This window comes from Falco punctatus (assembly GCF_963210335.1).
Source record: "Falco punctatus genome assembly, chromosome: 1".
NCBI lineage: Eukaryota > Metazoa > Chordata > Aves > Falconiformes > Falconidae > Falco > Falco punctatus.
In genome coordinates this window covers 123,164,263-123,181,841 of record NC_137580.1, presented here as the reverse complement: position 1 = coordinate 123,181,841, position 17,579 = coordinate 123,164,263, and the positions used below count along the sequence as shown (strand labels likewise).

The 17,579-nt window shown below is 44.9% G+C and overlaps 1 protein-coding gene across 5 annotated transcripts in view; it reads right to left on the bottom strand.

Annotated features, from left to right (window-relative positions):
* RHBDL3 (rhomboid like 3) overlaps positions 1 to 17,579 on the bottom strand; it is a 77,288-nt gene that overhangs the window by 23,326 nt on the left and 36,383 nt on the right. For 4 of the 5 annotated variants that reach the window (XM_080383688.1, XM_080383690.1, XM_080383691.1 and 1 more), the window contains one exon: positions 9,475 to 9,633. In XM_080383688.1, coding sequence (XP_080239814.1) covers positions 9,475 to 9,633 — 159 coding nt within the window. Of the gene's footprint in view, positions 1 to 1,326; positions 9,342 to 9,474; positions 9,634 to 17,579 lie in introns of those variants that run through there. The other variant, XM_080383692.1, reaches the window with a different exon arrangement.

The window sequence follows — 17,579 nt, the reverse complement described above, 5'->3', positions numbered from 1 at the left end:
AAGCCCTGCCTTTTTTCAGCATGTGTGCCAACCTAGGACTAGTCTCAGATAATCTGCAGCTTGCAATGGAAACTGTCCGTTCCCACCAGCACACCAATTTCTTTGTGTTTCTTGGCTACCTGCACTACTGTTGCTGCCTGAGACAATCAATAGCCAAGTCATGTAGCATTTCCCCATCTCCAGTTTCATAGCTTGTGTGGGGCACAGCACCCTTTTTATGGTTTTTATTCAGCCTCACTCAGGAGGTTTTGAAAAACATGGATTTCTGCCCGTTACGTATTGGCATCTCTGAGGCTGGTCTACGGCTATTTTTAAACACATACAACACTGTGACAGGCCATGCATTCAGCTCTCCAGCTCTGATCCTCCAAGACACAGAACACTAAATCAGAAGTTAACACAAGCTTTTTAAAAGCCTCTGTCAGCTCCAGTTTTATAACCCACTTTACTTACAAATGCAGCCTCTCCAATCAATTTTGCTTTCAACATTCACATTTATTTCCTTCCCTCACTCCGCACTTTTACAAAATGCTAATATGGGTAAAGACAGCTTCTCCCAAAACGCATAGCTCAGCATCAAGTTCATCTGTCACAGATGTTCACGTTCTTTGAGCCAACCTGGTAGCCCTTTTCCAAACAGTATCAAATGGAAAAAAAAGCAAATATCAACATCCTGCTTTGCTCTGACAAAGCAGTGGTTTGCTGTGGGGATTCAAGAAAAGTTAAAGGCAGGAGAGACCAAGTATTCCCTGCTCAAGGTTTTGTCTGGACTCCTATTAAATGTGCCAGGCTTTGACTTTCCAGCACTTCCATTAGCAAAGGTAAATCACATTCAGATTTCAAGGTTAATTGCAATAACTCTGCTTGCAGGACAAGACTAACATTGTGGTTCAAATAACATTGTGTCAAAGCACAGCACGTTTGAAACTTCAAAACCCCAGCACCTGTTCCATCTTTCGTTGGTGCTGGGACGATTCCACAACTTGAAATGCATCCATATTTAATTTTCTGAAGCAAAAATTTTTGAAGATATCTTTATAACATTTACCACTCATGTATTTTAGATACATACACAATTAAAACATTTAACCTGACATTGTGCTTCTCAAGTTTCAACTATACATGATTGTACAGGATGGAAACTTATATGCTAAGTTCCACTTTAATCAGCATAATAATTATTTGCTAGACTAGTTCCTTTGGAAGAAAGTTCTCTCTGCTGCTGCTATGTATAGCCAGTATCTAATGGACTCAGATCAATGTACAAGCTGAACACACTCCAAAAGCAGCTCTTGCATCCCAGTTATTAAATTTCAAGATACTCACCTGGCCCTCTGATGGCTTTTTTCCCCCCTCAGGAGATGCACGTGGCTCTTGGAACATCAAAAATCACCAGTTCTCTCCAAAATGGGAAGGAAAACAACATGAAAGTAGTGTGAGGCACATTTGTCAGGAAGGGTATCCAGCTCTTGGAAATGCTCCCTGGAGTAAGAACTTTGTACCTCAGTGAGGGCTTTAATACACTGAGAGGTAAGAGATGGGTAAGTACATAATCACGTGACCACTCTCATCTATCGTTTGAGAAAGTTTCCTCCTCATTCATAATAGCATAATATTAGATCAAATACTGAAGTAAGACATTTTCAAACATTTCTTAAATTAAAGACTTATGATTATACCTCTGAATAAAGGCCAGGAAGAAAGCTCAGGAATCCTATATTTCAGCCAAGACAATGAATCAAGGACAAAAGGAGGACTTAAAGGGGTGTCCCACTGGATGCTGAAGGACGTCCCAGAGGACTCCAGAGGGGAGTCCTCTTGATGTTTGGCAGAGGAACTGACCTGGTTCAAAAGCACAGCTAATTGGAAGCACACAGGGGAAGAAACTGAGCTACAAAGCCTGGAGCTTGGCCTGCAACAAACCTTTCCAGATTAGCAACAGTGAGAACAAAATGACAAATGCCAGACAAAACCACTAGAACTGAGGTCCTGAGTTATTCTGTAATAGCCTTTTAAGCTTAAAATGCTCCCTAGAAAGTAAACAAGGATTTAGCAGGAAGAGGGGATATTCATTGTCTTGCCTTGGGATTCCCCTGAGAATTGGAGATTTAAGCTTTATCACTTACCTTTCCAGTGACTCGGGTAATAAAGAATTATATAAAGTTCCTGCAAAGCCTTGCTCACCTAAGCGTTCTGTGCAGGCTGTCAGCTGGTTCAGTAAAGGACACACAAAGACACTGGAAGTGGAATTTATAGCTACTTTATGACTGTGCTATGAAGTACTTCTAAGTACCATTAAAAAAAACCTCAAACAAACCATGGTTTAAAGGGCCTCTCTCACCTACCACCCCCCACCCCCCGCAAGAATACAGTATGTAACTTCCTAAAAGCTCACCTCCACAAAGATAACAGAGCCATCCTGGTGCTGTCACATACACACTCACAAGGCCAAAAGATAAAATTCAATGTTTTCTCTACAAAAAAGTTGCCCTTCCTCCTAGCTACAGCTCTTCTTTCACTGTTTCCCCTCATTTCAGTTCAAGCCAGGTTGGAGGTATCGTAAGTAAAAATTTAACCATTGCAAGCACTGAAAGGGCAAAGGCAAGAGTTACTCACCTTTCAAAGCAAAAAGGATGGCCATGAAAAAAAAATCTATGGGCACACACAGTGTCCCCACAAGGGAGCACAACGAAGCCTTGCTTTTATCACTGAAGTGGCTAATAAGAATAAATGGCTTCCAGCCACGCATTATTGAAAAATGTCTTAAGAAAAACATAAGCAGCTTTTGAAACCTTAGAAAGCAATGGGAAAACAGGCTGGAGCTAGAGCAAGAGGGCATAGGGAGCTAACGGAACAGCAGGAAGGGTTCATCACCTTGCAGAAGTGGTCCTTCTGACATGGCTGACTATTGCCTACTAAATCCTGTGCCCAGCTGGAGGTATGTCCCACCTCTGCTCTGTTAAGATAGAACAACACATTGGAGAGTTTGGTGAAAGTCCTTTCACAGACCCAGACAATGTGAACTTTTCATGTGGTAACTACTGATCCGGAGGGTGTGCTTGCTTTCTCTGATACCTCTGCAAAAGTAAAACCCTTAAGTCAGAGAAGGTGCTTTAATGCCCCTTTTATGGCATAAGTGGCCAGCAGGAAATCTGCTAAACAATTGCAAAATACGTATGACTGAAAAAACACCAAAAACAAAAGAAAAAAAAAACAAACACATTCTCACAGGTGGAAGAGCTTGGCAGCCTCCAAGACAACATGTATTTTAATGGCTACCAGCCCACGTGCTGTACCTTTCACAAAGCCAAGGGAAAAGTACTGTGGAGCCCAGAGAGAAAACTGCCATCCTGCTATGGAACATGGCTGCTAATTCCTAGTTGCATAGGTCAGTTTAAAATCTCATTAAATTCCATTGGCTCTTTAAAGAAAAAGAGCTAAAAAACCTCACCGCCTACTTCCTATTACAGTTGATAGGCTGAAACAGCCTCAAGTGAACCCAATTTAATGACGCCACCAATGGCATTTTAGAGGTTTTGTCCTTACCAAATTTCAAATAAGTTGTCCAGAAGGCAAAGTTCCCAACACAACTTCATTAAATCAAAGCATGCTAATTCTACACCCACAGGGCTTCAACTCAGGGCTATGCAAAGGTATCAGCTTGTTTTAAGCACATGCTTAAGTTTAATCATTCTTAAATTGAGTGCATCTTTAAGTATGTTTCTATACAGCATTACAGACTCTTACAAGTCTACAAAAGTGTTAAAACTAGAGGGGAAATTCATTATTTTGCTATATTTTTTCTACAGAATAAGCCACACAGTAAGTTCCTATACAGAGATGAAGCTGTAAAGCGCAAGTCAAAGCCTCCATTGAACCAGGTCATTTCCCACTAAAAACATTACAAGGACCCATTTTGGACTCTGGTTTTTGTTTTGGATTGTGACACAGTCCCAAAGTATTTTATCACATCAGCCAGTCCTGCTCTTTCTTCAAACACCTACGCAGATCACCCTGCCCAGGACAGGATCTAGCATCTGAGTCTTAACCTGTGTATTTCCACAGCATCCACAAGCATAGACAGACCATAAGACTCTGAGTAGTCACTTAATCTCCTTCACCTCCTATATTTTATCTTGCTTTTATGACTCCAACAATATTTTTACATAATGACTTCGAACATCCAGCTCGACAGCATATAGCACAATGTTAGCCTTCCACCAACAGCTAATCATGTTCCAGACTCTTACATGAAGAAACTAATGGAAAGATACCTTCCTCTCACCTTCTCTGATGGCCAACAGATCTGTTTATCAGTCACTCATGAGGAGGAAGAGCAGAGGCTGCAGATTTCTTAGCCTGCATCTGCAGTTTTGTTCCTTTACTTGAAGAGGCAGGATTTGCACTCTGGCAGCACACTGAGAAAGCCAGAGAGGAAATCACAAAAACTAAAGGAAATCTTTCTCTGGAGGGTAAAGTGTGCTGGCGCCAGCAAAGTTTGGATTAGGGTGACCTGATTATTGTTACACACTGCTTAAAAAAACACGTGGTGTTCAGTGAAAATGATGTAGAATTAGTCTGTCCCTAAGAAGCCAGCAAGGCCAGAGAAAGCAAGGTGGGTGTTAACTCTTCATCAGGAAAACAAAGGCTGTGCATTTAATTAGCTAATACATTTTGTTCACTACTGAGATGCAGCATCAGCTTCAAGTTACTACAAAGCTACAGCTAAACATTTCTGTTGGAAGCAGTAGTGTTTTGTTTTTCCCAAGTCACATGAAGTCTGTCTCAGAGCTTACTAATTCCTCCCAAACATACTGAAATACCGTTACCTTCGGGGAACAGCATCTGTCCTCAGCTCTCCTAAAAGACACAACTCCTCAAGAAAATGCTCATCAGAGAGCTGGTTCCCCAGCACCTGGCTCTCCTTCCACTGGAGAACTGCCATTGACTTTACCAAAACTGTGAACCCCAAAAGAGATGCAACTCTTACCTCCTTCTCTCTGCTGGAGAAACAGACCCATGAGGCATAGACAGGCTTCCACAAGTTTCACAATGAGTCTTCTGCAAAGCCAGGAACGAAACTTAGGTCCACCTGACTTCCAATCCTGCCCTTTGAATGTGAAATCCATAGCAGGGGCAGAGAGACCTTCAGTGTGCACTAGGGGCACCTCCCAGGATAGTGCCAGTGTTGGAATGGGGGGCAGCCACCCTCCCTTCCCCTCAGGTCCTCCTGCCCCATGCTGGCAGGTCCAATATGGACCACACTGAATGCACTGAGGTCAGCTTTTACCACACATTTGGTTCAGAAGTGATCTGTAGAGTTGCACTGGCAGAGAAATTTCTTGGGCTGCAGAATGGATTTTGCTTCAGCGCCAGTATAACCTGTGATTTACTTTTCTAGCAAAAGCTGCTTTATTAAACATGAGGTTCTGTAAAACTTTTCCTTGCCCAGAGCAAGGCTAGGAGTTACCTACCTGATTTTCATAACAAGAGAATATAAGCTACCTCCACAGCCTGAATTGGCTCCATATTGCCCTTCCATCAAGCAAAGTAATGTCTCAGAAGCTTGATTGTACCCCCTTGCCTCTGCTCACGTGTCCAAAGAGAAGCACATCAAGAATGTGAGGAGGTGGTAAAGCCACAATCTAGCTTGTCCAAAGCAATAATCCACATTCTCAGGCAGATAATACAAGGAAGGTTTAGCCAGAGAATAAGAGACTGAGTCTCTCCAGGGCATTACTGGTCTGCTCTTTAGCCCTGTTACAGTTCATGGGATATTATGCGAAGTAGTTCAGGACTGCCAGCAGCAGCTGCTGTTCAGCAAGGATCCTGGCAAATAACATCTCAACTATGATTACCTCCTGGCTTGTCTCCTCTCTAAAAGTAGCAAAGTTAGTTAAACAGCTTTGTTCATTATCTCCTCCTGTGGCCTATGCTGTTCATAGCCGGAATTTTCACTGTGCATTTTTAGCATCTCTCTTCACAATGTGGAAAAGCAACCAGGCAACAGAAATTCACAACACTTCTCCACCTGTACAGGAAACACTTTTGTTATTCTGCGCTGTCTCAGACACAGGATAAAAAATCCCACCTGAAACTGCTTTCTACCACTCTTGCAAGCCCTAGCATAGAAACAGAAATGGGTATGAATGCAGCATTGTGTTTTACAACTACATGAGATGAATCTCATACATACAGAGGAGATATAATTCCCAATGAGTTGCCTATCTGATATTTTTCAGCCCTTTCCATCTGCAGATCATACCAGGAATCTACAGCTTCCCTGAATTTATTCATCACTGAAATTATTTATGGAGTGATTTCTAGGGTCTATTCTCATCCCGTAAAACTTTCAGTTTCAGAAGTTTAAGTTGCTTTGCCAAGTTGAGAGTTGAGAACAGGCATATGTTTTGTGTGGGTCTCCTTATTAAGGTGAGAAGTCCTAGAATTACATTTTTCGTGCATCTAGAAGCTCATAACACCCTTTGGACATCAGAGGGTAACAAGCTTTGCTCAATAGCAGTTCTTTACTTGGGGATCACAGTGTGTGAGAGAGCAGGCAGAGTTCTTGGTGATCGTAATGATGTTGGAGCATATGGGTGCGAGCATTTTTTATAGCCCTCTCTGGGACATACAATGCCCTGGAGGAAACAGTGTCAACACTATTGCTCTGTGAGGTTTATGGTCTGTATTGCCTTCTGGAAGTAATAATTTCATGGAGTTACAGCTGCTTCTGCGGTCACTAATAGCACCTCTCTGCATTAGACTCTAGTAAGTATCCAAGCACCTTGCAGAATAACCAGCATCACATTCTGTCACACTTCCAGAGAACCCAGCAAAGATCAAGGGTTAAACAAGGCTGAAAAAGAAGACCCTTCCTGCTTGATTTTTATCAACATTAGCAAAGTTGAGAGAAAAAACAGAGAGGGTATCATATGCCAAGAATTGACCATTGAAGACAGAGTTCTCTTGATGCCCAGGGGTTAAACCCTACTTCCTGCTGCGTTCTGTGAAAAAGCACATGCTTGTACTGGTTTGGCTGGAATAGAGTTAATGTTTTTCATAGTAGCTGGAGCAGGCAGCTCATCAGCTCCTTCCATCCCTATGCTCGGAAACAAACCAAATGAGCTGCTTGTGACACACACACACACAGAGGAGTCTCCTTCCTTCCACACATCTGCTTTGACAACTTCACTGTACTGCATCTTTGATACCAGCCCTGCTCCTCCCCTCAAGGCCTCTTGCGTGGCCACAGCTTCATCAATGCAATTTTATCTCTTGCTCAAAGTTTCAGTATCTTGGACACATTTGGGAGGCCATGAGATTCTCTGATCAAGTCAGAATACTCGTTTATGAATACTGATGGGGAAAAGGAAAACCACACACACAGCCATGCTTGTAAAACCTCTGTAGATCTAGTAAAAGGTTAGCCTTTCCCTTTCCCACATCCAGCACCATCATTTTTGGGAGCAGATCAATTCTTGCTAAGCTACTGAAACAAATTAACCTGAGCAAAAAGCAAAGACAACTGATGATTACCAGGCACAAGCATGCACTTAAACACCACCACACATAGTTTCCAAGACTGACAGCTATAAAGTGAAGGAAATAACGAATTTCACAGTGATTCTTTGTCAACTGTGCTGTTTCTTTCCATCAGGAAGTTCAAAAGGCAGGTTTGGGAGGAGGAAACTAGGGAAAAGAGAAGGTGCCCTAAAAAGTTTGGATGTTGAAAATCAATAGCAACTAGAGGAGGAGTGAGAAGACAGATGCCACTTTTAAGTAGTTTAACATTCTGGCATTTACATTGCCTATTGATTAGAAAGCACAAAAAAATGCAGATCAGGATAGAGAGACTGATGACAGAAAAATCAATGGCTTCTTTACAGGAATCATTCAACAGTAGTGAAGGAAATTTGCCATTTTGCAGATATCACATCAGGTGGGTGTGAGCTGGTGTGATCTACTCCCAAAGGAGGAGAATGTCCAAGCCTTTCACCTTGCACCTGCCTCTCATTAGCTTGTGCTGCTCCTGAGCTCAGTGGAGCAAGGAGAGAGGAAAAAGTCCAGTTCTATTCCTGAGCCTGTTGCCAATGTGCTGGCTGGCCCTAGGTCATCATTTCTGTAAAAGAAATTAGATGATACCCCTTCGTGCTACCTAACTGTTGTGCAGCTCAATCAGTTAATGCTTGCATGGTACTTTGAATACACCAAACTGTAGAACAAGCAGCCTTACCATAAATACACAGCTGATCACAGAGTACCACTGGCCATACCGTTCATTAAGTTGGAGCTGAGGAAAACCTCACACCCACTGTGATCTATTTAATAGTTGCTACATCTGTTTTTCTGTGTACCTAAATACATGCAAAGGGCTAAATACAGCAGATCTATGTCATTGCATCTTCACCTTCACATCGCCCACGGTCTGACTGAAGCTGTGACCTGGATCCTTGACAGCTGTGCCGTTACCATACTTTTTTGATTAATGTGAAGACAGAAGAAATGGAAGACACTTTCTTTCTAAACCAAGAACACATGGATGAGTGACCATGACAAATGGAGGGATCAGATCCCCATGTTGACTGCAGGAATACAACAGAGACGCAAATGATTATACTCTGCATCAAGAACGCATCCAGCTTTCCAGCAAAACCTTAGAGATGTCGCTGACTTTCATTACTTACTGACTTTGTCACTTAGGTTTCTCTTACTGCTGCACTCAATCTGCTGGGACTCAGGTGTGGAATGATAGAGCAAGAACAGGATAAAGCCCCTGGAATGGCCACTATTCAAGATACCTATCCTGCAAACATTTCTAGGCCACCCTGGGCATCTAACAACACATGTCTACATCTGTGTTGACTCACCAAACTGCCTTGACAAGAAATGGAGAGATCCCTCCACTAATTGACTCATTAGTATAAAGAGGCATCCAGATCATTACTCGCACAGTCAGAGACATCTCACCTGGGATAAAATGAACATGACCTAGAAACACTTTATCCCTGTTTCTGTTGATGCCTACAGCAGTGCAATATGACTCTACCCAGCAAGTCAACACAACGTTATCTATATATTTTCGTCTGGAAGTGATGAAATTTCTAGATAAAACAGGAGACATCCAGACTGACAGAGCTCTGCTTGCAAACAAACGGCTCCTTATGACAGCTACCAACTGATACTGAGAGTAAAAGCCTCTAAATTAGCAGCAGTCATTACTTCATGCTCCTCTTAAAACAGCTCCCACAGTTTCTTCCCATGCAAATTTGTTTCCCTAGAAAAATCAGCAGCAACTTGACTCTTGGCTTGAGAGTTCAGTCACCACTGAATGCTTCAGCAAGCCCATACAGAATGTGATGCAAGGACACAGCAAATGCTGGTGTTGATAGGGAGGGAGAGAGACTGTCCCTCAACAGCCAATATTTGTAGCAGAGCCAAGGACTGACAGGCCCTGCCAGCCACAGCACTCACCAGGTTGACGAAGTCCTGGTAGCAGATCCTCCCCTCAGAGTTGCTGTCTGCCAATGCCAGCAAGACCTCCAGCTTGTGGGGGTCCAACTCCGAGCCGTGTCTCTGGAGAAGGGAGCGAAACTTCTCAGTGCTGATGTAGCCGGTGTTGTCAGGATCGAACTGGGATAGGAGGGGAAAGAGCCAGAATTAACCATTCCATGTTACACACAACTCTGCCCTCCTATGCATTCATCACCCACTGCACAACCACAGGGACTCCAGGGGCTGCTCTAGGCTTTCATGACACATTGCCCTTCAGTCATCCCATCTCCAGCTTCCTTTCACTGCCCAGGGTCTGCAAAGTGCCCTGCTGCAGAGCAGAGTGAATCCAGGCATCATCATGCACACCACTGTCCGGGCTCCACCCAAACTTCAGCTAAGTCAGCTCCCTTCACCTTCCTTAACCCTGCATCATCATTTCTCTTGGCTATTTTTTATATCACTCTACTGGACTATCAAGCAAACCAGAGATGCCATCTGTAGAGATAAAACATACTGAAAACAGTTTTACTCCTGTATTTCCTAACACAATTGCAACACAGGAATATGCCATCCTCAAGCCCTTTCTGTGCTCAGTGTTTCCGACAGTCACTTTTCCAGATCACCTCTACATAGGCCTTCAAAATGGTAAGTGCTTTCACTGCTGAAGAGCTCCCTATTTTAACATGGATTGGAAAGAAAGCCTTTGGACAGGGAGCAGAGCAGACGAACATTATGTCAAATTAAAAGTGACAAGGCAGCCATATGCCATTTTCAGAACGTACACCAGAGTCATTAGAAGGGAAGTCCCAGATGAGATTTGGAGGGAATCCCACTCTGACCAAAAACTGTTTTCCCTCAGACTGTGGTTGATCTCCAAAAAACGCCACTGACCTAAAAAAACACAGCTTTGCAAGGCTGTTCAGACTTATGACTGCTTCCTTACAGCAGCCTCTAGCCCACGCTGAGCTCCCCAGGGCACTCTGTGAGGGGCTGCTAGCTCACAGGCGGGCACAGCCCCAGCCCCAACAAAGCCGGTCCTGGCACCATGCCGAGCACGTTTCTTTTGTGCCTTGAAAACTCGTGGACGCAAGCTGCCAGCCCAGCCCATGCTAGCTGTGGTGCAGCCCCAGCTCTGCCAGCTCCCCGTTGCTGGGAGATTTGATTTCCCAAACTTGGCTGTGAGGACCCTGGCGCTCACTGGCCTCCTTTTGTAGATAATGATATCAAGCTTGTTGGCTGGATTGAATGGCTGTCAGGGGGCAGGGTGGTCAGGAGGGAGTCTTTTCACAGAAACATTTGGAACATAAAAGGCCTTGGCAGAGCCAGAAAGGTCCTGACAATCCTCGCTCTTTCCTAACAGAGGACAAAAGCTGAACGGGCGCCGGGCCTGTGATCAGACACAGCGGGGTAAAGGCTGCCTTGGCCAAGGAGGAGGTGAGGAGGAGGATGTGGCAGACAATGCAGCCTGCCAGTGGCAGGGCTGGCACGGCTCTGCAGCAAGCAGAGCAGCTATAAAACAGACCAGCCCCAAGCATGTTTAGAGGACACAGTGCTCACATGCAAGGATCTGGCTCCATCTCCCTCCAGAGCACCTTTGTCCTGCTGCTCCTGGGGACTCCACTGTCGCTGGCTGCTTTGTTGAGGAGCTGTCTCACCTGAGCACGGGAGATCACAGCCCCTTGCTGTTTTGTCAAAGCAGCAGCCCCTCTGTCAGGAAGCTGTTGGGGCAAGTGGATTACACAAACCAAACCAAGTCACCTGCGGACAGTTGGCACTAGGCATTGTCCCCCGCCCTATGCCAAGGGTTGCTTTGTCCTTGTGAGGTGGCCTGGATGTACCTTCCTGACAGCTGGCACTCAGAGCCACAGGTGGATTTCATCAGCTGTTTACTGTTAAACAAGGGCTTAATATTAATCCCTGGAGAAGTTTAGCTCCCCTACTCCAGCCTACTTTGATGCTTTAGGTTAACAGATCAAATTCTAAAACCAACCCCAAAATCAGGGCTTCTGCACTCAGGCTCAGCTCTAGTGTTTTTTGGCTCTTGCTGGGGCTCCCAAGCAAGCCTAAGTTTGCAGTGCCTAACCCCAGAGGCACAGGTACCCAGAAAATAAAGTATGATTAGCATAATACCCAAGATGACCTTTCTGAAGGGGAATTTGCAGAAGCTGGGAGATGAGTCATTCAGTGAACAGATCTAACACCTGCAATCCCATAGATACTGCTGTGTTCATCCTTGTTTCCTGAAAACATTTGACCTAACCAACATCTTACTTAACTGCACCGCTTTAACTATACGTTGACATTTAAGATGACAGAACCTATCTTGTCTAGGACAAAACCATTTGCTCCTTGAAGGCTTAAATGTCTCCCTGCTTTGAGGGCCATGGTCAGTGACTGAAGCGTGGGACTCTCCCCATGCTGTGTGCTCCCTGTTTGAGTTTGTAGGAAAGACCAACAGCCACAGCCACAGGGAACATGGCTATTCCTTCAAAGGGCAGAAGAGATACAGAGCTGAAGCACAAAGGCTCCTGAGGCACAAAAGAGCTGCTCAGATCACAAACCACTTTTCCCAGACTTCATTCTGCTTTAAAGCATTCCAAAAAGAAACATATTGTAACCAAGCGCAAAAATTACACAACCACTTCAGAACTTCAAACCAGCCCGCAAGGACACACCGATGACTCCAGATTCACTAGTGCTGGAGCAGACACAATCCTGTCACTCAAGACTGTACTGTTCATACCTGTTACTGGCTGCTGGCTTTCCAAACGGACAGACAGATGAAGCCTGTCTGGTGGCTACATATGAGCCTCTGCTCCAAGGATGCTTTCCTCTCGCACCAATAGGCACCAGCATTCCTCCTTCAGCGCACTGTGCTGCTGCTTGTCCCACCAAAACGAAGGCAGTGGCAGAAGGTAGCTAGTATTTTCAGCACTGTAAATGGGCCAGGGAGCTTGTTTTCCTCTTTCACAGTACCAATTTTGGTTTTGGCACTAAGTTAATGATACTAATTAGAAATAGGTTTAAATTAAAACAGTGGATCTGAACAGCATGAAAGAGTAAGAGATGAGCAATGAACAACCGATAGCAGAACTAAAAAGGCCTGCCTCAGAGCAGGACTAGATCACTGCTTCCACAACCTGGAGCAGAATGTTTTACTGTAAACCCCAGCTGTAAGGGAGTTCTCTTATTTATGTGTGAACAATGTTTTTCAGCATATAAAAGCCTCATCTGTTGTTACAGCACTCAGAATCCACACCAACACTTCACTTCCTCAAACCTTGTTTCTGATATCACAGCTAGCCACAGAAACCGAAGAGTAAAACTGGTCCTGTAGAACATGTGCTCCACACACGACAAAAACAACATGTGGCTGCACACTCAAAACACTTGGGTCCATCAATTATAAAAGAGGCAACTGACCTTTGTTAGACGCTTCATGTATGTATCCATGACGATCTCATAAAGGGCCAGTTGTCCTGCAAGCCCGGCCGAGCACCTTTGTCTCACCCAGAGGACTGACAGACAGCAGCACGGCTGCACTGAGCCCCAGCCCAGCCCCACAGGAGTGCTCCCCAGGCAAAGCCTCCCAAAAACTAACTCAACGCAATGGCTTCCTTCACAGCATAGTTACTTCTGCCTCTGCCCGTCTACTTGTGGCAGACAAGAGCAACACAACCGGTGCAGGGATGAGGAAGGCCGTTTGTCCCCCCTCACCCCCCCCCAAACAATAGGATACTAACGGCAATTTCATGCAAGGTTTCCTCCGCATTTCAATAACAATCACCCTTAAGTCCCTTGATCCTCAACCAGGCTCTTAAGCAAAAATGTAAATATGTTAATGACCGTAGCAGCCATCTGACCCAGGATCTTAATTCCCTGGCCCAAAACAAGCTATTCTTTCCTATTTCTTCCTTATTTTATAGCAGACACACCATGAACTGAAGGCCCCACTGCAAAACTACAAAACAAAACTAAGGGGAGGGAGTCCTGCAAACTGTGATGTAAAGAAGAAATACATTTGAGAAAAAAAAAAAGAAATCTCAAATTGTTCCTCCTCTTTAATTAAAGACACATCAGCCACGGCTGAGTGAGCAAGTAGGGTGGAGGCTGGTGCTGCAGACAGACAATGGGTATCTTGGGAAAACGCAGGCATTTCGCATAGTGCAGCCAGCTGCTCCTGTCCCTCGTGGCAAACAGCCCTCTGGGGCATCAGAGCAGCTGGAGAGTCAACAGCTGACCTGGGCACAGCGTGAGGATCCTTGGCTGGCTTTAGGATTGCAGATCTGCTGCAGGAACAGAGAATTTGCTGCCACCCACGGTTTCCTCATTGAGGGGCTTTGCCTTGGCATCACCCGAGTCATAAGCTGTCTTCGCAATGGGCCTGGCTCCAAGCAACTTCATCTAATTTGGAAGTTGGCTTTGCGTTGGATCCGTCCCTTCAAATCTGAATTATTCTGTGGTCTGGTGGTATCTTCACTTCTGGGAGAGACTGGCCTGGCAGTCAGGCCTCCTGGCACTGACCTAGCTCTGCTCCAGACTAGGAGGCAGATTCTGGAAATAAACTCCCTGAGCTTTAGCTTCCCCTCCTATTATATAGAAATGACAACTCCTGCCTTATTTCCCACCAGAAAGGAGCTATCAGTAGCAGACCTGCTTCTTGTTCACATGTAGGTCCTTTCGCACTGGAAAGGGGAAGTCAATCAGGCGCAAAATCTGATTTTGGTTTCAGAACCCAGTCTGAGCTTTGCTGGATTTGAACGCAGACCGTTAGATGGCATAGTCTCTGCAATACAGGAATACTAACAAGCTTTGGAAACAACCAGACCATCTCCAGCCTCAAAGGCCATGCCGTAGTTAAATCAAGAACCTTCAAGTTAATACATGGAACTGACAGACTCCAAGCTGAAGCTGTGAAAAGACATTCAAGACAGGCACTGAAACTTTCCTCAAGATAGTCACAAATTTTAAAGGAGCCTATTCTCTACCTTTCCACAGTCCCTGGGGTTGATGAGAAGGGGTTTTTTTGTTTGTTTTTCAAAAAAACCACCCACCCACCCCCCACCCTACCCCAAACAACCATGTTGCAGCATTACATGTAGCATTTGCTCCTTTGATGAAGATTAAAGCAATGACAAGGCAGAAGATGAAAGTCTGCCTTACAGTCCAAATGAGAGGGCAAAAAGCAGGGGCTGTTTAGCAGGAGTTTCATCACTGCCTGGTACTGATGATCTTCCAAGCAGCTTAATGATCCTGCTCTCTCTTTCGATAGCGGGAGGTGCACGTGAAAAGAGAAACCCTGCTCCAGGAGACAGGAAGGCCAGTGAAAGGTAAGTGCATATCCCTCCACCTTGAAATCCAGCTTCTCACCATGAAGTCACCTAATCTGAGTCTCCTGAACGTGTGTGGTAAAACATTAGTGCTAGCTCCAGTGATGCATACTTTCATCCCCTGTAAGTAATGAATTTACCCACCACTGCCCAGACAATATAAAGTGATTAAGGGCTGTCCAGCAGTACTTTTAGTGCATGTTAGACTGCTCTGACCTGAGGTGAACCCAAGGGCTGGAAACACCACCCAGCTCTCAAAAGCCAGATTGCATTTAAGCACAGAGAATATACCCTCACAAACTCACCAAGCAGGGAACCAGACAGACCTGCTCCTCAGAAAGCTGCAGTGAGAGAGCAGAGAGCAGAGAGCTACCCAGCTCAGCCTGCACCTAGGCGGGCAGGCATTCGCAGAGCAGATGGCCTGTCACCTAGATCTGGGTAAGTGCCTCTCCGCATGCAACGCATGGCAAAGTGGAGATGGGGGGAGCTGATAGAAGGTTCCCTTTTCCTTGAAGAGCAGAGTAGCCTGAAAGACCAGGCTCATTAGCTAGCTGGCCAATCTGTAGAGGCATTTCTGCTCCAATTTATTTCTCCTACTCTCTTAGGCACAAAGACAAGAAAGGGACCTACATTACTCCCATCTGTTGTTACCTTCTGCAAAAGCATTTAATGTAAACAGACACTGGAAGCACAGATTCAACAGGAACGGGAGAATAAAAAGATCCCAGGAGTGTACCACTGCTCAGTTGTTAGGCAGACAGGAAAGAGGGCCTTGGGACCCGGTCTCATTCTTGGTATTGCCAGGATTTCTGGAATGAGCCCAGATGCCTCTTGTAGTGCCTTGACTTCCCCATCTATAAGGCATAAGGAACACACCTGTGCCTGTGGGCTCCAGTGTAGTGAGAGCTGTGGAGCCCTTGCAGAGCATGACTGGACGGCGGCTGCAATGGCATAGGGCAATTAGGAAGCCACAAGGCCAAGCAGCACAGGGAGAATATGGACAGAGCTGGCCTTCTGCCAAGGTTTCATGTATAGAAAAATACCAGACTTTCCAAAGCCAATGACAGCTGGACACCACACTGAGCTCCTTGACTCCACAGAGGTTGACTCCTGGTCCAAGTCACCTTAGGCCAAGCAAATCCTGCATTCAGAGACCCGAGGAATTTCTGACCCACAGCTTGCTGGGAAAGCCTACATGCTTGTCAGGTACCCAAATCCATGTTTCTGTCTCCATATACATTTTTAATGCAACTCTCTCCCCTATCCTTCCTCTGCCTATGGGTTTCTTGCAACAAGCCCTTGCTAAGACACTAAGAGAGGACAGAGCTGAGATGCACTCACAGGACCTGTTGAGCTAGCTTTCAGTCCTCTGCCGTCTCGATGACCCACCATCCTGGGCGATCCCACTGCCTCTCTCCAGATCGGTCTCCTGACAGAACACTCACAGGAATCAGCCTCCAGTCTCAGCTGGGGAATTACACACAGTGTTCAAGCCACCCAGAACTAAATTATTCAAAATATGCCACTGTGCTGGCTTTGAAACCAAAGCCGCTCCCCAGAAAGAAGCCAAGGTAAATTGAAGCTCCATTATCACCACCACTGACAAGGAAGGAGATGCAGCACTGAAAGTGAGGGAGATAATTACATGATTAATGAGACAGCATGGATGGCAGGAGATGCCCTCCATTATGCCACAAGGCTTAATGCAAAGAGACATGTTTATAGACTGAGCCTTCTCCAGCTCTGCTTCTTCCTGTTTTATTATTTATATAAGTGAATTAAGACTAATGGAAAGAAGCTGAGGCACTCTAAAAAGTGGTGGGCTTTTTTTTTTGGTGGAAATAAATTTTTTAATCTTGATTCAGCACGGGGCACCTTGCACATTTCGCTGGATAGATGTCCTCAGCTTCAGCAACAGGCTGGGCAGGTTATGGCCCAAACTTGCAAGTCATGTATGTTGTATCACCAGCCCAGATCCAGTGCTGACTATCCACACCTTTCTGAAATTGTGGACAAGATCAAGCCTACAAGAGATCGCCGAGTGATTGCCATGACAAAACCCAGCTTAACAGTTAAAACCTTTTCTTGAATCCATAGGCAGGAGGTTTAATACTTCCCAGATCTGCTTGTCAGCACTGGCCCAGATATTGTTGTATGTACAAATGCCCAATCTCTTGCTCTCCCTTTTGAATTCCTGTAGTTTTTAGGGCTCCACAACCTCCTGCGGCAATAAGTTCTGCAGCCTAATTAAAATAAAACCCACTTTTGTTCTTGATGGTATAAGGCATTAAATACCAAAAGCTGAAAATAGCAATATCCATACTACCAAGACACATGATATTTTCATTTATCACCATATAATTACTGTTTATATCTTTTTAGTCATGTCTTATTGGAGAATCTCAAAATCCTGTATCAATATTAATTACATCTCTCAGGGTTTCTACATTGTGAGGGGTCATAATGTGTAAGCCACTCATCCAGAGCTGAAATGCAATACACTCTGGGTGGGATGCTGCATTTATTTGGGTTACGTAACTCAATAGAAGGCATAGCATGCACAGTCAACCTCACAGCCAGGAGACAGACAGGCTATAATCACTATTGCTACAATAAAAATAAAATAAAATAATAAAATAAAAATAACAGAAAAGAAAACAAAACCTAACACACAACAGTCAGAACAGCTGCTCAGCTGGGGCTGTATTTCATGCCAAGTTGCTGCAGTCAGGTCGCTGCTTACCCCTAGGTTAA